Source organism: Solanum stenotomum, chromosome 2, assembly GCF_019186545.1.
Source record: "Solanum stenotomum isolate F172 chromosome 2, ASM1918654v1, whole genome shotgun sequence".
Lineage (NCBI taxonomy): Eukaryota > Viridiplantae > Streptophyta > Magnoliopsida > Solanales > Solanaceae > Solanum > Solanum stenotomum.
Genome location: NC_064283.1, coordinates 828,221 through 852,693, shown reverse-complemented (window position 1 = coordinate 852,693; position 24,473 = coordinate 828,221). Strand labels below are relative to the sequence as shown.

At 33.8% G+C, this 24,473-nt stretch overlaps 2 protein-coding genes across 4 annotated transcripts; both read right to left on the bottom strand.

Annotated features, from left to right (window-relative positions):
- Positions 1 to 535: 535 nt before the first annotated feature.
- On the bottom strand, positions 536 to 2,991 carry LOC125855262 (F-box protein SKIP23-like). Of its 2 annotated transcripts, none has more exons than XM_049534968.1 (2): positions 1,733 to 2,991; positions 536 to 769 (listed from the first exon to the last, which is right to left on the bottom strand). In XM_049534968.1, the coding sequence occupies exon 1, from the start codon at positions 2,943 to 2,945 to the stop codon at positions 1,737 to 1,739; it is 1,209 nt and encodes a 402-aa protein (XP_049390925.1). In that variant the 5' UTR covers positions 2,946 to 2,991; the 3' UTR covers positions 536 to 769; positions 1,733 to 1,736. The 2 variants fall into 2 exon arrangements, with proteins under 2 accessions (XP_049390925.1, XP_049390926.1); XM_049534969.1 differs by lacking the exon at positions 536 to 769 and adding an exon at positions 1,019 to 1,037.
- A 436-nt stretch (positions 2,992 to 3,427) lies between these two features.
- Positions 3,428 to 5,842, bottom strand: LOC125855257 (uncharacterized). Of its 2 annotated transcripts, XM_049534962.1 has the most exons (3): positions 4,562 to 5,842; positions 4,159 to 4,475; positions 3,428 to 4,068 (listed from the first exon to the last, which is right to left on the bottom strand). In XM_049534962.1, exons 1-3 carry the CDS (start codon positions 5,695 to 5,697, stop codon positions 3,812 to 3,814), a joined length of 1,710 nt encoding a protein of 569 aa, XP_049390919.1. In that variant the 5' UTR covers positions 5,698 to 5,842; the 3' UTR covers positions 3,428 to 3,811. The 2 variants fall into 2 exon arrangements, with proteins under 2 accessions (XP_049390919.1, XP_049390918.1); XM_049534961.1 differs by having other exon boundaries at positions 3,428 to 4,475.
- Positions 5,843 to 24,473: the final 18,631 nt, after the last annotated feature.

The following is a 24,473-nucleotide window of genomic DNA, read 5'->3' as shown; positions in this document are numbered from 1 at the left end:
TTCTATAATGTCTTTGGTCATTCCATTTAGTTAAAGTCAATTGGCATCGTACTGATACCCACTTGGCCGCTCCCAAATAAACACAGACAAGTTCTAGGCTATCTCCAATTCCATCAGTTTTCTCCAGTGACTGTCTTAAATTGCGGAGAAATATTCTTTTCGATGTAACTATGATGTAGTAACATTTTTAATCTACAACCCTTCCAATACAATCATTCTATTTTTCCAAAATTCCAAACATTTCACAAGCTTAGTTAAAATAAGTCACCCATAGGCTATACGGACTTAGCTTTCTGGTTAGTTTACTCATCTGAATGATACTCTTTCTGGTTAGTTTACTCATCTGAATGATACGCTTTCTGGTTAGTTTACACATCTGTATGATATTACAAGAGTAGACCTCCAGGCCCTGAATCCTAGGTAATGTTCCATTCCAGCTAATTAGTTGTTCACAATGAAAGTGAAGGTATTTACAGAAACACAAAGCAGACGCAGTAAGATCATGCAATTACATAGGAACGTTGCAGGCAAAAATATATATGTTGATACAGGTTTATTTACAACACATGAATATTTGATTAATAGGAATGTTGCGGTCACCCAGATAGCATCAAGAAAATGTAGGTACATGTTTACTTACAGCACACCACTAATTGATAATTTGCATCTCATGTACAAATTAATTCCATCCATCAAATTGAACTCTGGCCAGAAAAACATATTCACAAACCACCTCAATGGAGGAATCCACCCAAGGTCCACTGCAAGTCTGCAACAAGATAGCAGCATGATTCAAAAGGTATTATACACTGTAAGCAGAGATCAAAATAGAGGATGGATGAACAGGTCTATTAAAAAGTTCCTTCTTTTACCTATTTTCCTAAATCATCTTTTCACCATCCAAACCGTAAAAGAACAAAGAATTTAAGAAACATATGCATTTATGCAAATTTCAATACATGCTCATGGTAGAGCTAGAGATTTCCATTAAGTTTGCCCGGTTGTTGGAGGGAAAAATTGGAAATCACATGAATTGCCTAATCAAAGAAAAACAGACAGATGAAACATCAGATAACAGTTACCCAAGAAGTTGGAATAACTCAATATCAAAGCCCTTTTGACATGTAAATTAACTTAATTCAGATAGATGAGTATCAGGACCCACAATTACAACTGAATAAAATGATAACTGCTCAGTTCTTTATGCATAATATAAACTTATATTTTTCTAATAGGACTATTGCAACTGGTATTACTTCATCTTAACAGAAGACTCTCTATATCTAGCATATTCACAACATCAACACAAGCTAATATTCTAGGCCAAAGGAAGCAATTTATTTGCCATGAAACAGTCAAAATGTATTGTTTCATTGGGGAATAACTAACGCTCATCGATGTGTTGTCCCTAAAGTCTCTCCTGACTGCAATCTTATTATTGGCACTATAGGGTCTTTCAGTTGTATTGGAGGTACAAATATCTCCATACAAGTTTTAAAGAGTAAGCTGTGCGCAGTCTATTTACACTTAAATTGAATTGTGCTTCATCTATAACTTCAAATATCTTATAATCGATCCAATCAAGCTTCTGGTGAAATTCAAGAAGTTGACTGTTAATCTCTCTAGAGTTGTCAAGAGAGTAGTACAATATATTACATCAGTGACCAGACTAGAAATACAGTTCACAAAGTAAAACAACCTAACATACACAAAAAAGGATAGGCAGACTTACATTGTCAACATGGATTTGGAGTGAACCAAATTGGAGGAGGCCAACGAAGCACAGAATGTGAATTGCGAGGACAGCAGGACAACGCTTCAATACTACCACCCGCTAAATTGTAATACCCTAAATCATGATTTCCATCGACACCATCATAGTTAGCCTCACAATAATCATCAGTAAAGTAAATCCTGTTTCCTTCACATCCAGGAAAATCAGAAGCCAACAATGCCAACGAAGAATTTTCTCCTAAAAACAACATTGTCTCACCCAAACTGTTAATCTCCTCCCACTCACACCTTGGTCTTTCTAAAACCAACCTAAAGACACAAAATTCAACTGTCTTATACACCACATCAAGCTGATGATACGCGGCGTCAATATCAAGCTCCAAAAATCTAGTCACCAGTAAAAACTCATCATTTGTTTTGACCAAATACTGCATATCACCACCATTTTGCTTAGGAGTTTCAATAAACGAAACACTAGGTGTGTCACCACTAACATCACAAACTGCAATTTCTCCAGATTTATGAACAGCATAGAACAATCCTTCAAAATAGATAACATCCTCATCGTAAAACCGCGCATCATTGATAAATTTCCATGAATGTTCTCCATTTTTGCAGTAAGCAAGCTCACCTGTTTCATTAAGGATCACCATCGTAATAAAATTCGGATCACGTGAAGGACTACTAGAAATGACAGCCTTCCTAATAAACGAATCACGCATTTCTTTCAAATTACGAGCGTAAACCTCGCCATGAGGAGATCGGAGGGTAAATTCCCGACCGACGCTATAAAAATTGAAATTCACCACATTAGGAAATTGAGAAACCGGTGGAAGATTAAAAGTTACTTTTGTAAGTGGATTAATAACGAAAATTGACGGCGATTCGTCGACGATGATGAGCCAGCCATGGGAAGAGCCGCATCGTCGGCGGCTGTTTGAAGCCTCGGGAAGATTGAGGAAGTGAACCTTGTTGTCAACGAAGTTGAAAAAACCACGCCGGTTCGACTGGTTTTTTGGGAGCATTAACCATGGGAGTTGACATGGTAGGTTTTTGGGAGTCGCCGGCGTTGAGGAACGCCAGCTGGGACAAACTGCCCGGAAATGGAGGTAGTCACGGAGGTCAATTAACTTATTCACGATCGTGTCCAGAAGCTCCGGTGGAAGTTCCGACCAGTCATTGTCAACCGACATGGTTTTAGATAATACCATTGAAATATATTAGTGATATTCCCCCAAAAAAAGAGAGACTTGATATATTAAAGCTTTAATGAATATATTATCTAGCGAATATATATGATGTACGCATAAAAATGTATATATTAGCTTAGGAATATAAATATTTTTGGTTCAATGTCAACTTAATTAGAAAATTGTTACTATTATTTTATTATTATTAATTAGACAAAACAAAACAAATTTGTAATCAAGTGATGAACCTTTGATTTTTCATTCAAAATTATCAAACATTATCTGCTTGAGGCATTTCATTAATTAAAATCGAAGAGATTTACTCCAAAAGTTCCACGCAGCTTCATTTATACAATGGCATGGGAGGATAGGGAACTTACATCTTACCCCTACCTGTTCGAAAGGCTGTTTTTAGAGATCCCAATTCGAATACCACATTATCAAAGTAGGTATGAAAAAGGTAAATAACAGTGAAGAAAACAAAACAACTAATAGGGAAATATTAACCATCACATAGCAACACAGAGGAACATACAACTATATAAAGTTTGAACAACCATTGCTAATAGCTACTTCAAAAGTTTAGCTTGCCATGTCAAATTATCAATGTTTAAATAAGAACATGTAATTTGCCAAATTACAGTTTGTTCACTTCAGCAAAAACTAAAGCGTATTGCTTCACTTCGACCATAGCATTTGAAGCACTACAACAAAATTAACAAAGTTTCAAGATTTAAATTTTGACATATCCTAGAAGGACCAAGAGTTTTCTCTGTCTTTGCTCCATGGAGTTCCCTTGAAAGAATAGAACACCATCTATGATAGAAGTAAAAAGTTTACATGATATTGGTGCACGAGATGCACAGAGTTGTTTGATAGAGCATAGCCTATGAGTTGACCAAATCAGCATCGTGCCCTGCCTCGCCATTCTTTGCATCGGTGCACTCACCATTGTTGAGAGCAACTAAATCAGCCTCAACAACAGTTTTAACAACTTCTGAACCATCACCAACAGAATTAACATTACCAGTGCTCTCACCATTGTTGACAACAACTAAACCAGCCTCAACAACAGTTTTAACAACTTCTGTACCAGCACCAGCAGAATTAACGCTATCGGTGCTCTCACCATTGTTGACAGCAACTAAACCAGCTTCAACAACAGTTTTAACAACTTCTGTACCAGCACCAGCAGAATTAACGCTATTGGTGCTCTCACCATTGTTGACAGCACCTAAACCAGCCTCAACAGCAGTTTCAACAACTTCGGGACCACCACCAGCAGGTTTAACAATATCCACAGCACGCAGATCAGGGTAATTACGATGGTTCAGGGAATGCAGCCACACAGCCATTGTCCCTTCTTTTTGTTCTGTCGATGCAATATGACTATAGATATACTTCATTTTGAATTCTTCTGCCTCCTCTAAATAAGCTTTCAGAGACACTTCTTCATGAGTGTCCTTCCACTTACTGTTATATGAGGTGAAAAAGCATTCGTCCAAATACAATCCAACCTCAGGCGCCATGGGAACATTGATGTTGACATCCCTGATATGATCAAATTGTATCAGATTAAAGCATGCTTACCTACTCAAAACTTAAAAACAGAATAACTAACAAAGAGTAACACATACCTTCGGAAGGCAGTTACAATTAACGATTCAGGAGCACAATTTCTCATGATAGCTACAGCAAGACCAATCATTTTACGGATTTGATGAAGCATGAAGCTCTGACCAACAACCTCACACTTCACAAAATCAATGCCATCAACATTAACTACAGTATTTGCATTAAAGGAAATGATATATCGCTTGGCAGCAGGGTCATCAGCTTTTGTTCTAGTTGTGAAATTGTGAAAATTATGAGTTCCTTCATAGTACTTCAAAATTCTGTTAAATCTGTCTTTTTCTTTCTCTCCATAGCAAAACACACTCTCTTCCACCTGTTCTTCCATTTTAGCATTTCCATTGCTTCCTTCAACTTCATCATTCCTTTCTTCAACCCTCTCACTCAAAGAAGCTTCATTTTCAATTACCATATTTGTATCAGTAGTCGGATCATTTGCATTAACTACTGGTGCATCAACAATAATAACTGACTGAGTTATTGGATCGAAAACACGTCTACCCATTACTCCAACGACTTTACGACCCCTTTCTGGACAATTTAAACACTTAACAAGCTCTTTTTCAGATCCTAAACTAGCTAACACGCTTTCTCTATCACGATGTGCATATGGATCAAGAGCAAAAACAGGAACCAAATACACATACCTACGCTTATCACAAAACTTCTTAGCACTAAACGCATTCGTTACACGTTTAAACCCAAAGATCCGGATTTGAGGAACGAGAATGGAGTTAAGCCGATCAATAAAACCAGGCGGATCGACGTAAAACCGACCCGAAACAACTTGACCGACGGCGCTAACGCCCTTATCAGTACGAGCAGAACGAGCCCACTCGTACTTTCTGGGTTGACATTTATCATGGTCAGGCACACCACCTGCTTGATAAAGTGCTTCTTCTAAATCTCCTTCGATTGTTTTTGCTCCAGGATTCTTCTGCATACCCTGATATCCTACTCCACAGTAAGCAAAGAATATTGCTACTTTCCTGCGCTTGTATCTAGGTTTCCTCTCCGGAGCAGAACCATCTCCGGCGCCGGCGGCGTATTCTTCGTCGTCGGAAGTAGTGGTGGTGGACATTTTCAGCTTTTTGGGTTGTGGTTCTTCGGTAATTGATGAAGGAACTGGTTCTTTCTCCATGTTTGATTTCAATAATCAGAGGGAATTGGAAATTTGGGAATGAAAGAGATGGTGGCCATTACAGAGCAATTTGTTGATTGGGGATTTTATCAAACCCTAATAAAACCCTAGAACCAACTCTCCGACGCCACGATGGATCTGAAAATGATATGCTGCTCCTGATTGTACCATTTGAATGGACTATAGTACTTGGAGGATTTTGGAAATTAAAAAAAAAAGGGGATGATGCTAGACATTTTGGACGTACAAAAAAATGAAAAATGATATTTAAATCTTTTAAAAAGAAATTGATATTTTAAACAAACTTTAGAAAAAATCATATTTGAAAGTCAAAGTTATCTTTTCTATATATGAATATAATTTGCAAAAAGACTAGAAGTAGCGAATAAAAATTCACTTTAAAAAATTGATCAAAATCACTTTTTCAAAATTTAAAAATTTTATCTATAAAAAAAGTTACAATTTGATCTATATTTAATTTATTCCCTATTCTTTTTCTTTTTCTCTTTTTTAGGTAGGGTTTTATTTATTTTTTTTATAGAAAACCTACATAATTAGACATATTTTACTATCATATATATACTTTTAAAATATTATTAAAGTATCTTACCACTAATTAAAAATTTCCTACCGTATATTGAGCAACATACATATAGATACATGTATTTTTGCTACTATATACACTTAAAACAAATCAGAAAAGATTCAATCACATGAATTCATATTCTAATAGTATATTGTATTAATGTTATATTTTATAGTGTGTGTATATACGTTTCCTTGTGCAGCTCAATTTTAAGGGATATTTGAAGGAAAAACTACATAATTCACTATCATATTTATTATTATTACGTATACTTTAAAATATTACATATCTTACCACTAATTAAGAGTTTCTTACCGTATATTGAAAAATATACGCCTTAGATTTGCTACCAGATACACTAATCTTGTGACTTGTGAGCATTTGACTCTCTTCCTTCAACTGATTTTAAACAAACTTTAGAAAGAATTATATTTGAAAGTCAAAGTTATCTTTTCCGTGTATGAATTTAATTTGCAAAAAGAGTAAAAGTAGCGAATAAAATTCACATTTTCAAACTTAAAAATTTATCTAAAATTCACTTGATCAAGTAGTATCATTAATTGATGGCAACCCCAGTTAAAGAGATTGGAAGGAAATTGAGCCAATGGTCTAGAAGTTCAGTAGGGGACATACATGATCAAGTCATAAAACGGGAGGCAAAAATCCAAATGCTGGAAGCTTAAGATATTGATCTCATGTATAACACTGATCAAGGCAGGGAAGAACTCAACAAAGCTCCCAGTGAATATACTAGATTCGTTGAGTATCCAAGACACTATGTACAAGCAAAAGGCTCAACGCAATTTAAATTGTACAAGTAAAAATTTAGATCGGAATCTCTTCTTTTTCTTCTTATACTTCACTATGATGTTTGCTCTGAGTAGTTCTTCCTTTGGGAACTAGAAGTAATCACAATTTGGTATGTCTTTTCTACTCTTTTGGATATATTTTCTAGCTAAGCTTTTTACAAACCGGTTGATTTGCACATACAATGTGTTTCTTTGATGAATTTTGTCTTTGTAGCCAATTAATTAAGATATCAACGATGCTTATGCCTTAAATTTTAAAGTGGATTGTGCGTCTAAGTTGTTTGATAATATGCCTCAGTTCACTTATTTCAAGTGTCCTGTTGATAAGTAAAGTCAAATCTTATCTTGGTGATTTTGGCTCTACTGTTCAAGATGTGGGAACTATATATGTTGGCAGTTGCCACTGACCCCAGTGTTTCCTGTTGAAATCCGGAGTCATTTCTCTAGCCACATGACTTGACCATCAATTTCTGTAGATCTTCTAAACCATAAACTTTTAAATCATCCTCATTGTGAAATCTAAAAACACAGTTCTGAAGTTGAAAACACCAATTTTAGTTTTACCTGCTTGAGCAAGGCTTAGAAAGAGCCATTATTTGTAACGTTAGAAAGTGTAGGAGAGAAAAAAATTGTGCAATTCGTTTGAGGTAGCTGTAACTCAAGAGAGACACATTTAGAACAGAGTGTTGTCGTATTTTTCATTGCTCCATCACATTCTTATTTCTCTATTTCTAGCTAATTGGCTGTGACCTTTTTAAGTCCTTGTTGTTGATAATTTTTAGAAGACATAGCATAGATATGAATCTATCTGGTCTAACAATATCACGTCGTCTTTCACTGTAAGTGTTTCTTTTCAACTTGGAAGAATAGCTGAATGCGCTTGGTGAAGTTCAAGAACGATCATAACTAAAGCATTGGAGGAATAATCCAACAACGATATTCTATGAGCTGCTTCAATAGGATATCACCTCCTCTTAGTCCACAAGTATTGGAATAGAAATATGTAACTTTTGTACTCAAGTTTGTAATTATGACCAATCTAAGGGTCAATGACATACTTTTTGCATATGTTGCTAAAGTAACTTCAATACATTATAAGCAAGGGCCATGTCCTTCTAGTTTACAAATACACTACAATATGTAACTTGCTTAGCCTAACAAATATGTATGTAAGTGTTCATCAGACAATAGATTAGTAGCTACGTGTTGATTTTTTTTTTCTTCAAGGACTGTGACTTTTAAGAAATTAAAGGGTATGAATGAGCTTTGCAGTTAATTAGTTGTGATCGGCTTAATTAGTAGTAGGATATTTGAGTTTTTAAATGGGTATTTAGGACATAATTAAACTTTTTAAGTTACGATTTTAACAACAAAATAAGTAGTAACTAGAATTGAAATGCATACATGATAAAATCAACGGATGGAGAAATAGTTAGTTACTTCAATTAATAATCTCACAAAACTTAAAAGGTTTCATTCATTACTCTAACAAAGAAAAAATAAAAACCCAAAAACGCATCTGCCCATCCCATCCAGACTCCAATCAGTTCACGCTCTCAAAAAACTTGGGCATCCAGCAACATGACTCCCTCAAATAACTTGGGCCGCATCCAAAGCTGCTCTAACACAACCGCACCTAATAGCTGCAAACAAAAACATATAATATCTAATTAGCAATTTCATCAAAAGAACATTGAATTGAATTTCAACACATGTAATTTATTTTCACTTACTGCAGAAAGTGTACCAAGCAACATACACTATAATAGAACCATAAATTCCCACGTATATGACTGTCAACCAAAATATTTGACAGTAAAATTTTTTGAGGGTAATACTGATTTTTGATTCCAATTTTTTTATCAAACGGTCTGTGACGGATTGGTGAGATGCCGTAGGATGCACCAGATTAGGGTCTTCAGGATTGTTTGGGTCTCTGTTGTTTTCAACCTTCAAAGATTCTCTTGGTCCCTGAATAATGTTTAATCTCCTCACATTGAAATCATTCAACATTGGATTGAGTGTTCCTGTCTTTATGACCATAACAATGAAGAAAAGTGTTATGGCCAAAACAAACATAATCAATATTAGACAAACAAAGGTCATAACTACAGCACACGGCATCAACGGGTTGCCGAACAGTAGACCCAAGCCAGAAAATGTAACAGTGTATGTGATTCCTCCGATGAAAGACGCAGTAATTTCTTCCGCTTGGGCCTCCATCTTCATTATATCAGCGGAAAGCCTCCTTTGATCATTCTCCAAATTGATCAAGGATTCCGCCGAGCAAACCAAAGCTTTTCGAGTTGGAGGAGCAGGCAGGGGCGTATTTAGAGGGGGTGCCGTGGGTTCACGTGAACCCATGCTCCCCTCTCTAGATCATATATAATAGTGTTATATTTTTAATAAATATTTAAATATACCCACGTTTAAAGTATCATATAATAATACAATAATGATTGAGTGCACCTCTCTAAGTAAGGATAAAAATTTAAGTCTTATATCTGTCTTGTCCTTTTGAGTAACACCTCCCCAAGTGGTTATCGTTATACTTTTGATGTTTCAACTAATTTTTCTTTTGTTTTTTTTCCTTTAATCTTTCAAAATTTTCAAGTGCCTTACATTGGAAGTTCCTAAAAAACTTTGCACTATAAGATTTTTATATAATTAAATCAAATGTGTATATTAAAATTTAAAACTAATAGTATTATATATTTTGAACCTATAATTATTAAAATTTAATGGTTCATATTAAGAACCTAAAGGTCAAACTTATCAAATTTATATTTAAGATGCATTTTTTTCGTATTTGTGCACCCATCTTGACGAATTCCTGGATACGCCTCTGGGAGCAGGTGTCACGACCCGATTTCTCAAGTCATGATGGCACCTACTATAACCCACCAGTAAGTAAGCCAACCCGTAATCCGGAACAACAAGTAATGGGTCTGAGGGTAGAAACTAAACAAGAGTAGGTAAATAACAATATAAACAGGCGAAAGCAATGCAAAAACATATATACAAATAAAGATCCCTCCCAGAACCTGGAAGTCACTAGTACAGAGCTACTAACAAAATGAGTACAAGTCACAAAAGTGGACAACAGAGACTGGACTGTCTCGAAAGGTAAAAGACAAGTCTATTTATACAGATGGAGACTGAAATAGTACAAAACGTTGTGTGCTCACTCCCGTCTCCGGATCAGTCTGCTCCAAGCTCGATCAACGCTGACTACTAGTGCACGGACCTGCATCACGAAATAGATGCAGAGCGTAGCATGAGTACCAAAACAACCGGTACCCAGTAGGCATCATAGGCCGACGGAACTTGAAAAGTAAAGGCAATATGAAAAGAAGGAATAACACAAACTGAAGTCAAGAACTAAAATCTAACAAACAAAGGAATGCACACGAGTGTACAAAGAACTAACTAAAGTAATCTATAAGCTAACTACAACTAACTGGACCCCCATAAGCCCAGAAGGTACACTCGTGCGCAAATTAAATAAAAACTCGAACTGACCCCCATAAGCCCGACGAGTACACAAAATAACTATAACTAAAGAGAATTGCATAAAAGAACCCAAGAACGAAGAACATCAAACCAAAACCTCAACCCTAATTAGTAGATACTGATAGTACGGAGGCCGGACCTTGAACCGGATGCTCACAAGAAATATCCAAGTAACCAATCACAAGTAACAAGTATAAGAGGCCGGACCTTAAACCGGATGCTCTATAAAGGTATCTGGGCAATAGAGGCCGGACCTTAAACCGGATGCTCTATAAAGGTATCCGGGCAATAGAGGCCGGACCTTAAACCGGATGCTCTATAAAGGTGCCAATGTAGCTGCTGAAAGAGTCATAATCGATCCACACTCATAAATATCCGTGGAATGCCGTCCATACTTAGCCAATCAATGTAAGTCCTTGGAACCAAATCGAAAATCAAATTCAAATCGCGAAGTAGAACTAGTATCGCCGACGTAACTCGTGAAGCCGTAACATCGGGGAAAATAAGGATAACTAAAGTCGGAGCAAGCGTATCGCCTAACTAAGGCCCAATCTATCAGACTCAAGTCTGCTACATCAGTCTACAGGGATCTAAGTCGGCCGAGCGACGTCGGGTCAAAACTAAGGCCTATCGGATTCGAATCATGTATTTCTAAGGCAAGCCCTAGTCAAACCTAAACTAAGGCCCAACATGCTTCAAATAAATAATAATTAAGCATGCAAGCACTCCACATAGCGAGGAGGGTCCGTTAATAACACAAAGCATGCTCACAGTTACCCGATAATTCCAAAAAATAGGCCGAAAACATGATTTCTTAACACCTATGCAAAATTCAATAACTACCCAACCCAAATCCCAACTAATCAACATACATTCACATTCTCGAGCTCAATCTAAGAGAGGGAAACCGTAGCCTACCTTTAAGCCGATCACACGCGCTCCAAAATCACTTCTCCAGAGTTTTCCCTTTCCGAATGGTCTCGAAACGCTGCCCCGCTATCAAAAATAGAATAACAACGTTATTACAGTCGTTTAGACACCAAAATCACAACAAACGGAGACGGGTCANAACAAACGGAGACGAGTCAATTTTGGAGTCAAAACGGGAATCGTGGGACCCGCGCAGGAAATTCCGAAATTAACCCCAAAAGTGGGTCCTAACCAGTTCCCCCAGCTCATTTCCCGTAATGGGACACAATTCGGGGCTCAGGAACAACACAATATCAACAAGCAACTAAAACCCAAATTTTCTCAAAAGAATAGAAATAGGACAGTAGCTAATTCAGCGTTTTTACCAAAAACGGGTGATCTACAGTAAAATATAACAACACCACAATGTTCTCCTCGAAAAACCACTCAAGATAGCCTCAAAAATCGCAAAAATCGGATCTAAAATGGCTAAGAAAACAAGTCTCAAAAATTTCCAAAATCAAGCTTACAAAAAGAGGTCTGGCAGCAGGTATTTTTTGAAATTTACCTCAAACGGGGACTCCAAATCACTATCCGAGCTCACCAACACGTTGTCCTCGAAAAATCTCATAACTTTGCCTTTTGGATCACCCAAATCGGTTGAGAGATGAGAGAGAGATTAGGGTTTGAAGTTTGAGAAATGTGGCTGATTTTCTGCAATTTATTGCAGAAATTTCTGCAATTTCCCAAAACTAAAAACTCTGACGGGGTGCTCCGAACTCGTTCGGAACCCCGTGCACGCAAACGAGATATGCAACCATACCAAATTTGATATTCCAGACTCAACGGCACAGTCAAAATTTCCATCGGAGGTCATTTCGATAAAAAGTGGGTCCCACTTCCAAAAGCCATTTTAAGTCAAAACCCACAAAAGGGCTCGGAAAGATATCGAAAACCTCCAGACACAAAAGAAGGGTCAATCTAGACCAAACTTGACATTCCGGAGCTAACCACGCTGACGAAATTCTCATCCGAGCGCGTTTACTCAAAATGTTGACCAAAGTCAAACTTAAGCCAAAATTCAAAAACTAAAACGCCTAATCGTACCGACTCACACTGAAAACCTCGGGAGTTATGTCGACCATGCTACTAGCCTAAAATGACCCTTCCGGAGTTGATGAAATCGTCAAAATTGGATTCCGATGTCATCTTCTTGAATTTTTGATCGAAAATGATCGTTCAAGGTTCATAAGCTCTAAAACACAAAAACTCGCACCAAGACCAAACGAACGACCAGATGACCGAACTATCAGTCCCAGCAAGTCATAAATGACTTGGGGTCGCTATAGGAACGCTCTAAACGACACACAGAAGGCAAGACACAGAAATGACCATGAGGGTCATTACAACAGGAGCAGCAACAACAACTGATTATTAAAGCAACAAATAAAAAAAATCATTATATTAATCTACTGAATCTTATAAAAAAATTAATATATATATATATATATTACCTTCTGCTTGAGCCTCTTCTTCTTCTTCAATTTCAACACCTGGAATGCAACATTGGAACATATTTTTCAGTGATTGCATCCAAGATGTCATTTGAGCCTCTTCTTCTTCAATTTCAGCATTTGCACTTCCATGAATGCAACATTGGAACATATTTTTCAGTGATTGGAACCAATTAGATGGCATTTGAGCCTATTCTTGTTCAATATCACCATTTGTCCTTGCTTGAATACAAGATTGGAACCAAGATGCCATTTGAGTGTTTGAAATGAAAAAAACAAAGAGTTAGTGTGTTTAAAACTTTGAAATAAGTAGTGAATATATAGAAAATGAGATGAAACAAATAAAAGGCTCCTGCCATGCATTTGCTTGTACTAGACGTTCTTTGCTTTTGGAGTTCCTCTGTTATCTCATAGGGCATGGTTTTTTTTTCTCTGTTTGGATTGATTTACTTTTAAATGCTTTTAAATGTTTTTCTATTTTTGTGATAAAACACACCAAAAGGTTAGAATTCTTAATATCTGATTTTTGAATATTAAATCAAAAGTTATAAGCTTGTCTAAACAGGTTCTAACTTCGATCTATATTAACTAATAACGAGAATTAAAAATAATATGTCTTAATACATTCATATTTATCTTCTTTTTTTCTCATTTTATTGGTTTATTTACTAGATTTTCTACTCTATCTCATTTTTAAAAATCTAAAACGTGAGTAAATATGGATTTAACTCCTCTCCATTTTCCTAAAGTTATGAGAGACACATGTCATAGATTCAAAATGGCAGAGATTTAGTAAATTAAATATAAGTCTTAACCATGATTAAAATAATTAATTACTTTGATATATTTACCTTCAAAATATTGTTTTAATTCCCAATTTTAGTTGTAAATAAAATCCTTCGTAAGTATTAAAAACTTCCATCAAATTTATTGCATTATTCTCCAATATACGTTTGTTCTTCTATGACATTCAATAGAGGAACTAAAATGATTAATATACTGGAGTACCGCTGTAATTTATGTACCATTAAAAATTAAAAATACTATGTATATTAAAATACTATTGTACTACTAAATATTATCATTATATCGTATATATATAAATACTATATATATACTATATAGTCTATACTACTATTTTGGAGTGAAAATGACCAATATTAGACAAACAAAGGTCATAACTACAACATATGGCATCAACGTATTGCCGAACAGGAGACCCAAGCCAGAAAATGTAACATGATTCCTCCTATGAAAGACGCAGGTTAGGGGTCTCATCATCTTCCTCATTTATTTCTACTTCCTCATCTAATTCATCCTCAAAATTAGTAAAACATCTATTTAAAGTTTCATGATCTACTTCATTTTTGGAATTAAATTCAATAGGTCGTGAATCTCGTGTAAAGGAAGTTTCATCAACATGAGTATAATCATTAGTATTAATTCTAAATCTAGGAGGTGACAAATTTTTAGAATTAGAACTACTTCCTCCTCCCCTATTATTTTTTCTTTTCGATATTGGTCTTTTACCACTATATTTTTCCAAATTCATGTTCCAGTTTAAAATAATTAATATTATGAAAAACAAGCAAAGATAATATAATAAAAAAAATAAAATAACTTAATTAATAAACAAATAAAAAATTAAAGTTGGAACGAATGTACCGAACGTTAACGTAAAAGTAGACGTCTAACCAAAGCCGGAATTGAGAGATGTCAATTGAAGCTTCCGATTAACTTCAAATAAATTTCAAAATTCGAACTCCAAGTAAATATCACAAAATAATAATTATGAATTTATGAGAGATTGAAAATTAAGAGATTTTATAAGATATTAATGAAATAGTTTGTGAATTTGTGATTTAAATGAAAAAATATGAGTATATTTATAGTGTTAAGGGGTAGAGAGGGGTGAGGGCTATTTGGAGCCGTTTTGGGCCCAGCCCAACGGCTTTATAACGTTCCTTTTAAAAAAATAATAATAATAAAAATAAATAAATATATATATATTATATAATTAAATTAACCGTTGAACCGGACAGGAATCGATTCTTACCTAATCGGAATCGGTTCTTACCGAACCGGATCAACCGGATAAAAATCTGGGTTTCGTTTCGGTACCGATTCTGATACCTATAAGACCGGTTCCTTACCGGTTCAACCGGTATGGGACTTACTGGTACAGGAACCAGACCGGAAAAAAACCAGTACAATTGCCAGCCTTAGTATTACCTCTCAAAAAATTTTACTGTCAAATATTTTGGTTGACAGTAAAAATTTACCCTCAAAATATATATTGTATATGACTGTCAACCAAAATAGTTGACAGTAATTTTTATTTAGGGTAATAATGATTTTTTATTCCAAATTTTTGGTCAAACGGTTGGTAAGAGATTGGTTAGACGTCATAGGATGCATCAGATTAGGGTCTTCAGGGTTGTTTGGGTCTCTATTGTTTTCAACCTCCAAAATTCTCTTGCTCCCTGAATAATGTTCAATCTCTTCACATTGAAATCATTCAACATAGGGTCGAGCCTTTTTATCTTTATGACCATGACAATGAAGAAAAATGTTATAGCCAAAACAAACATGACCAATATTAGACAAACAACAGTCATAACTACAGTACACGGTATCAACGGGTTGTAGAACAGGAAACCCTAGCCATAAAATGTAACATTATTCCTTCTATGAAAGACGCAGTAATTTCTTCCGCTTGGGCATCCAACTTCATTATATCGGCGGAAAGTCTCATTTGATCATTCTCCAAACTGATTAACGTTTCAGCCAAACAACCCAAAGCTTTTGGAGGAGGAGGAGGTGAAGCCTCTTCTTCAATTTGAGTACATGGAATACATACCAACATATTGCAAGAGTCCATTTGAGTGTATGAATCCATACCAACATGTTGCAAAAGTTGAGAATGATATTTATAATCGTTGAAATATTTTATTGTGTTTTAAAACTTAAAAATAAACAGGGAAAGTTAACAATAAAAAGACATTAACATGTAGCTAGCTAGGTATGTGGGGGGACAAAGGCAAATAACACTCATTATCGCTTTATGACCATAAAAATGAAGAAAAGTGCTATGGCCAAAACAAAAATGACCAATATTAGACAAACAAAGGTCATAACTACAACATATGGCATCAACGTATTGCCGAACAGGAGACCCAAGCCAGAAAATGTAACATGATTCCTCCTATGAAAGACGCAGGTTAGGGGTCTCATCATCTTCCTCATTTATTTCTACTTCCTCATCTAATTCTTTCTCAAAATTAGTAAAACATCTATTTAAAGTTTCATGATCTACTTCATTTTCGGAATTCAATAGGTCGTGAGTCTCGTGTAAAAGAAGTTTCACCAACATGAGTATAATCATTAGTATTAATTCTAAATCTAAGAGGTGGCAAATTTTTAGAATTAGAACTACTTCCTCCTCCCCTATTATTTTTTCTTTTCGACATTGATCTTTTACCACTATATTTTTCCAAATTCATGTTCATGTTTAAAATAATTAATATTATGAAAAACAAGCAAAGATAATATAACAAAAAAAATAAAATAACTTAATTAATAAACAAATAAAATATTAAAGTTGGAACGAATGTACCGAACGTTAACGTAAAAGTAGACGTATAACCAAAGCCGGAATTGAGAGATGTCAATTGAAGCTTCCGATTTACTTCAAATAAATTTCCAAAATTCGAACTCCAAGTAAATATCACAAAATAATAATTATGAATTTATGAGAGATTGAAAATTAAGAGATTTTATAAGATATTAATGAAATAGTTTGTGAATTTGTGATTTAAATGAAAAAATATGAGTATATTTATAGTGTTAAGAGGTAGAGAGGGGTGGGGGGCTATTTGGAGCCGTTTTGGGCCCCAGCCCAACTGCTTTATATATATATATATATATATATATATATATAATTAAATTGACCGTTGAACCGGACATGAACAGATTCTTACCCGATCGAAATCGGTTCTTACCGAACCGGATCAACCGAATAAAAATCTGGATTCCGTTTCGGTACCGATTTCTTACCGGTTCAACCGGTACGGGAACCGGACCGGACCGGAAAAAAATCGGTCCAATTGCCAGCCGTAGTATTTACCCTCAAAATATTTACTGTCAAATACTTTACGTATATGACCGTCAACCAAAATAGTTGACAGTAATTTTTATTTAGGGTAATAATGATTTTTTATTCCAAATTTTTGGTCAAACGGTCTGTAACAGATTGGTTAGACGCCATAGGATGCACCAGATTAGGGTCTTCAGAGTTGTTTGGGTCTCTGTTGTTTTCAACCTCCAAAGATTCTCTTGCTCCCTGAATAATGTTCAATCTCTTCACATTGAAATCATTCAGCATAGGGTCGAGCCTTTCTATCTTTATGACCATGACAATGAAGAAAAATGTTATAGCCAAAACAAACATGACCAATATTAGACAAACAACAATCATAACTACAGCATACGATATCAACGGGTTGTCGAACAGGAAATCGCCGATTGGGTTTGGTTATCCAACCAGGAAAGGCATGGGGCTTTTGGGCATGGTAACTAAACACTTAGTTAGCGTTAGCTTTTTTTTGATTATTATTTCGCCAACTCAGGTCTGTTATTAACATACGATATTATTTTGCCCCTAGCCAGAAAATCTAACATTATTCCTTTTATGAAAGACGCAGTAATTTCTTTCGCTTGGGCATCCAACTTCATTATATCGGCGGAAAGCCTCATTTGATTATTCTCCAAACTGATCAACGATTCAGCCGAACAACCCAAAGCTTTTGGAGGAGGAGGAGGAACCTCTTCTTCAATTTGAGCACATGGAATACATACCAGCATATTGCAAGAGTCCATTTGAGTGTGTGAATCCATACCAACATGTTGCAAAAGTTGAGAATGATATTTATTATCGTTGAAATATTTTCTTTTGTTTTAAAACTTAAAAATAAACGGGGAAAGTTAACAATAAAAAGATATTAACATGTAGCTAGCTAGGTATGTAGGGGGGACAAAGGCAAATAACACTCATTATCGCTTTATGACCATAAAAATGAAGAAATGTGCTATGGAGAAAACAAAAATGACCAATATTATACAAATAAAGGTCATAACTACAACATATGGCATCAACGGGTTGCCGAATAGGAGACCCAAGCCAGAAAATGTAACATGATTCCTCCTATAAAAGACGCAGGTTAGGGGTCTCATCATCTTCCTCATTTATTTCTACTTCCTCATCTAATTCTTCCTCAAAATTAGTAAAACATCTATTTAAAGTTTCATGATCTTTTTCATTTTCGGAATTAAATTCAATAGGTCGTGAGTCTCATGTAAAAGAAGTTTCATCAATATGAGTATAATCATTAGTATTAATTCTAAATTTAAGAGGTGGCAAATTTTTAGAATTAGAACTACTTCTTCCTCCCCTATTATTTTTTCTTTCAGACATTGGTCTTTTACCACTATATTTTTCCAAATTTATGTTTAAGTTTAAAATAATTAATATTATGAAAAACAAGCAAAGATAATATAACAAAAAAAAAAAACTTAATTAATAAACAAATAAAAAATTAAAGTTGGAACGAATGTACCGAACATCTACGTAAAAGTAGACGTATAACCAAAGCCGAAATTGAGAGATGCCAATTGAAGCTTCCGATTTACTTCAAATAAATTTTCGAAATTCGAACTCCAAGTAAATATCACAAAATAATAATTATGAATTTATGAGAGATTGAAAATTAAGAGATTTTATAAGATATTAATGAAATAGTTTGTGAATTTGTGATTTAAATGAAAAAATATGAGTATATTTATAGTGTTATGAGGTAGAGAGGGGTGGGGGCTATTTGGAGCCGTTTGGGCCCAAGCCCAACGGCTTTATAGCGTTCCTTTTAAAAAAATAAAACAAAAAATATATATAAAATTAAATTGACAGTTGAACCGGACAGGAACCGATTTTTACCCGACCAGAATCGGTTCTTACCGAACCGGATCAACCGGATAAAAATCTGGGTTCCGTTTCGGTACCAGTTCCGGTACCTATAAGACCGGTTCAACCGGTATAAAACTTACCGGTACGGGAATCGGATCGGACCGGAAAAAAACCGGTCCAATTGCCAGCCTTAGTATTACTCTTTTTTGAACTACTTGTGGATTCATTCAAACATGTTTTATGCTTGTGCATTATTCTATCCAATAATATAAAAAGAAGGCACTAAAGAAACTTTTTTCCTCCCCAAATTCAGATCTCATCTTTAGAAAATAAATGATATTTACATGTTCATAACTTAAAAATAATTTTTACAAGTAAATGCTTTGCGACGACAATAAATTAATCATTCATTAATTCATATTTATATATTCTTCTAAGGATTTACATCACATACATACAGAGACACACATGTCACTCAAATGTCGTTACTGCTTATTCACTATTCTGATCCAATGATATTAAAAGAAAGTACTAAAATGATCTTTTTTTCTACCAAATTCATATTTTATCTCTAGAAAATAAAGGATATTCTCATATTCAGAATTTGAAACAATTTTGAGAAGTTGGTGCTTTGCAATGACAATAAATATCAATCCAATAAGTTAATCACTCATTAATTCTTACTTGTATTTTCCTATAAGGATTTTCATCACATACATACTTCAATATTATTTATATCATTTTAAAATATTAATATTAATTAGTAAGAGATACATGTGTCAATCTAGTGACATTAAAAGAAGGTACTAAAAGAAACTTATTTAACCCATAAATTCATATCTCATTTCTAGAAAATAAAGGATATTTTTACGTTCATAATTTGAAAATAATTTTCAGAACTTAATGTTTTTTTATGACAATAAATATCAATCCAATAAGCTAATCATTTGTTAATTCTTTTTTTATTTTTTATTTTACTCACATACCTACTTCAATATTAGTTCTAACATCTCAAAATATTAATACTCTTTACCAAGGAATACACATGCAACGGACGTATTCGAAAACTAGTAGATATACTATAATCTATACTACTATTTTAACACCGTGCATAATAATTTTGGAGTGAAAAATCTTCATGGCTTTTTTTTCATTTTTTTGCTGACACGTTTCTTTATTATTTATATTTTTCAATTAATTTTTAAAAGACTAAACTCTTCCCTTTTCTTCATCATTTAATCTCAACCATTTTTCTTTCATTTTTTCACCTCTATTACATATTTCTTTACAGTTACTGATCCAAAATTCTATACAGAGGTTGCACAACATCTTTAGTTATCTTCAAAATCCCATTAAATATTAGTACTTCATGAGGGAACTGATTCCTCGAAAACCCATTAAACATTGTTTTGGTAGTATTTGAATAAAATAAAATTTGATTTTTAAATACTTATTTTTAAGCTAAAAAGATAAAAATAAGTTAAATATATAAACTATCTAACTTATGATTTTTAATTTATAAGCCAAAAAATATAAGTCCATCCAAACAGATTTTATGTGTCTATTCCTTTTAAACTTTGTATCTAACAATCTATCCTTCTTTCAGTAAAAATACAAGAAATAACTTTTTGAATATTATAAGCATAACATATTTTATATGGTAGTGGGGTGGGGTGTGGGGGGAGAGAGAGAATTGCAAACCCATTAACTACCGTAATAATGGGAATTTCATTTTAAACGCTCATGGGATCCATTTTCATTTTCATCTTTATCGATATTTTAGTGTAACGACGGGTTAATAGTATATACTCAAACAATTTCATATTTACATATTTAATCTTGAAAATTGTTAGAATACTATATCTAAACATATGATTAATAATATATACCTAAATAATTTCCTACTAACATGTTTAATATTGAAAATTGTTAGAATACTATATCTAAACACATGAGATTAATATAGAACAATTTTCACATATAGCAAATACAAAATTCATATTTGTATGCTATAGCAAAGTTTGCATAATTGCGCTCTATAGCAAACATGCTATGACTAGGCTATTTCGCTATACATATATACAAAAGAAGCAATTGTATAATTCGTTGGCTCCTCTTCAGATTTGTATAATTTCGCTGGTAGACCATTTGTATAAATTGTTGTCAGCCTCTCGTTTGTATAAATCATTGAGAGTCTCTCAATTTAATTTTATGTGTTTGAATATCTGTATAAAATTTGAATTTGTATACAATTGAATCGAAATAAAACGTTTGTATATCAAATATCGTTCTCCTCTCGCTTTATACAAACATAAATTATACATTGTATTTTGTATAATATGTGTTTGTATAAAGCGAGAAAGAGAGAAAGGCAAAAGAGAACTGGACAGGGGAATATTTGTATTGTATAATTATAAGTGTATAGTACGAAGATATATGTATTTGCATGTGTATATACAATTTTCTCCCGATTTATACAAACAGAAACACAATTTATACATTTCTATTTGTATAAAGCGAGAGAGGCGAGCGACAGAGAGAGCGAGCGAGAGATGGAGAGTGGCGAGTGAGAGTGTGAGGGAGAGAGGCGACTGGCAAACAGTTTGCTACAGGGCACAATTAAATCAAAGTGTGATTATACCATTTAATTTGAATTAATAGTTTGCCATTATATACAATTTTCCCATTAATATATATATGTAAAAATTAGGCAAATGACATAGTATAAGAAAGAAATTACTTCCTTTCCCTACTCTTTCATTAATTACCAAAAATCCCTTTTTTTAGTGTTATTCGGATACATAATATAGCAGTGTGGATACTTAATATAGCAGCGCGGATACTTTAATTAATAACGGGTAGATACTTAAATTATTAAGTTGTTAGCAGCACAGATACTTAATTAACGGGCGAATGCATAATATAGCAGCGCGGATACTTTAATTAATAACGGGCGGATACTTAAACTAATAAAGTATCCGGTTAAGTTGAATTGGGGGAAAATAAGAAATTTTTGTATTTTAGTAAAAGAGTAGGGAAATATTGAGAATAGGTAAAGAAGTGTTGTGTATTTAAGTAATTTTTCATATCTCACACATTTTTAATGATTTACACCATAATATTTTTGTTTAATTGCAAAATCTAAAAAAAGTTTCTTTTTCACTTAGTTATGAGGCATTCAAATATGGGAACATGCATAAGTCTCACTAGCTTAGGAGCTAATCACCTAGATACACTCATATGCATGTTAATCACATCAGATACATACATACAGGTGTTTTATAACTAATCCCATTCCTCCCCAATTTTAATGTAATTTTGTCTATGCCGGTTGAATTATGATACTACTTGATCAAATTATAACTTCTTTTATAGATAAATTTTTTAAGTTTGAAAAAGTGATTTTGATCAAGTGAATTTTAGATACATTTTTTAAGTTTGAAAATGTGATTTTGATCAAGTGATTTTTATCCGCTACTTCAACTCTTTTTGCAAATTAAATTCATACACAGAAAAGATAACTTTGACTTTCAAATATAATTTTTTCTAAAGTTTGTTTAAAATCAGTTGAGGGAAGAGAGCCAAATGCTCACAAGATTAGTGTATCTAGTAGCAAATCTAAGTGTATATTTCTTAATATATGGTAGGAAACTCTTAATTATATTAGTGGTAAGATATGTAATATTTTGAAAGTATACGTAATAATAGTAAATATGGTAGTGAATTATGTAGTTTTTCCTTCAAATATCCCTTAAAATTGAGCTGCACAAGGAAACGTATATACACACACTATAAAATATAACATTAATACAATATACTGTTAGAATATGAATTCATGTGATTGAATCTTTTCTGATTTGTTTTAAGTGTATATAGTAACAAAAATACATATATCTATATGTATGTTGCTCAATATACGATAGGAAATTTTTAATTAATGGTAAGATACTTTAATAATATTTTTAAAGTATATATATGGTAGTAAAATATGTCTAATTATGTAGTTTTTTTATAAAAATAAATAAAATCCTACCTAAAAAAAGAGAAAAAGAATAGGGAATAAATTAAATATAGTGTTTTAAGGGAACTGTTGTTGGAATGGGTAGAGTTATTTATGGATCGTTTTGGATTTGCTGCCTAATATATATGTTTGGATAATTGATTAGGATTTTGAGAAATTTCCTTAAAAACGTTGCATAAATCATATATGGGTTGTTTTGTTTTTTCCACTTACATATTAGATTAAAACTGCTCGATTGAAAGAAATAAGGGACCATTCTGAACTTGTTTCTCAAAGAAAAGAATTGTAAAATCGAAATCAGTTGTGTATATATATATATATGAAAAAACCCCTAGTAATTTTACAGTCCTTCAGTTGGTTTCAAACCCCTCTTGGTTCCTCGATACAAGAAAGGATCTCCAGCAATTGTTAATGGAGCATTGCATTGGATCATGCACTATGATTTACAAAGGAATAAAAACAAGCCACATGATTGTGAGAATAATGGTATCATCATTTTTAAAATGGATAAGGAACAAATCTATGCTAAACCTCATCCTGGAAGTGTTTGCAACGTCACCCACCTTGACAATGAGCATAAATTCATGATGACTCTCTTAGTCATGGAAAACAATTTGTGTTTCTGTCACTTGCTTGGCTCTCAGCCTGCACTAGCACTAGATATATGGATCTTGGATAACTATAAAAAGTGGGCATGGAACAAAACATATAACATCAATCTACTTCCTTATGGTCCAGGCCTTAACCCCAAATATCTGCATTGGATCATGAAACCTCTCTACATCCAAGACGGTCTATTTTTATTTTACATAAAATCTGATAGACGTTTATTTCTTTATGATTTACATCATAAAACCCTCAACAAAGTTGTACTCCCACAAATGATCAAGTTACGTCCTTTTGCCTCTTATATAAAGACCCTCCTCCCAATAGTAGCTTAATTACGTCTCCTTGCTTCTTTTTTTAAATTATTTTTCTTTTTCGTGATCCATGTTTTTAGGTAATGTTCTACATAAAGTATTATGTTTGATTTTCATCTAAGATATCTATCTCTTTTTTATATTCAATAAGTAAAAGATATATTCATGGGTATTCGTTGTTGTTCCACGTTTTCTTTGAATAGTCAAGTAGTAAGACTACAAGAGGTGTGCGAAAATTGGCTCAAACACACTATTGGAGCTTGATATTGATGTATAAGATAGTTGAATTTTGTGTCTTTAAGTTGGTTTTAGAAAGACCAAGATGGGAGAAGATTAACAATTTGGGTTTGTTTTTAGGAGAAAATTCTTCATTGGCTAACTAATTATTGTGAAGAAAACAGGATTTACTTTAGTGATGATTATTGTGAGGCTAACAAATTATGATGGCGTCGATGGGAATCATGATTTAGGGTATTACAATTTAGAGGATGGTAGTATTGAATTAGCTAGCGTTGTCCAGCTATCCTCGCAATTCACATTCTATG

Excerpts from the sequence above, each read along its gene's own strand:
- LOC125855262 (XM_049534968.1), bottom strand. The coding sequence starts at position 2,945 with ATGGTATTATCTAAAACCATGTCGGTTGACAATGACTGGTCGGAACTT.
- LOC125855257 (XM_049534961.1), bottom strand. The coding sequence starts at position 5,697 with ATGGAGAAAGAACCAGTTCCTTCATCAATTACCGAAGAACCACAACCC. Across the intron at positions 4,476-4,561 it reads ATTGTAACTGCCTTCCGAAG|GGATGTCAACATCAATGTTC; the intron begins GTATGTGTTACT and ends TGATCATATCAG.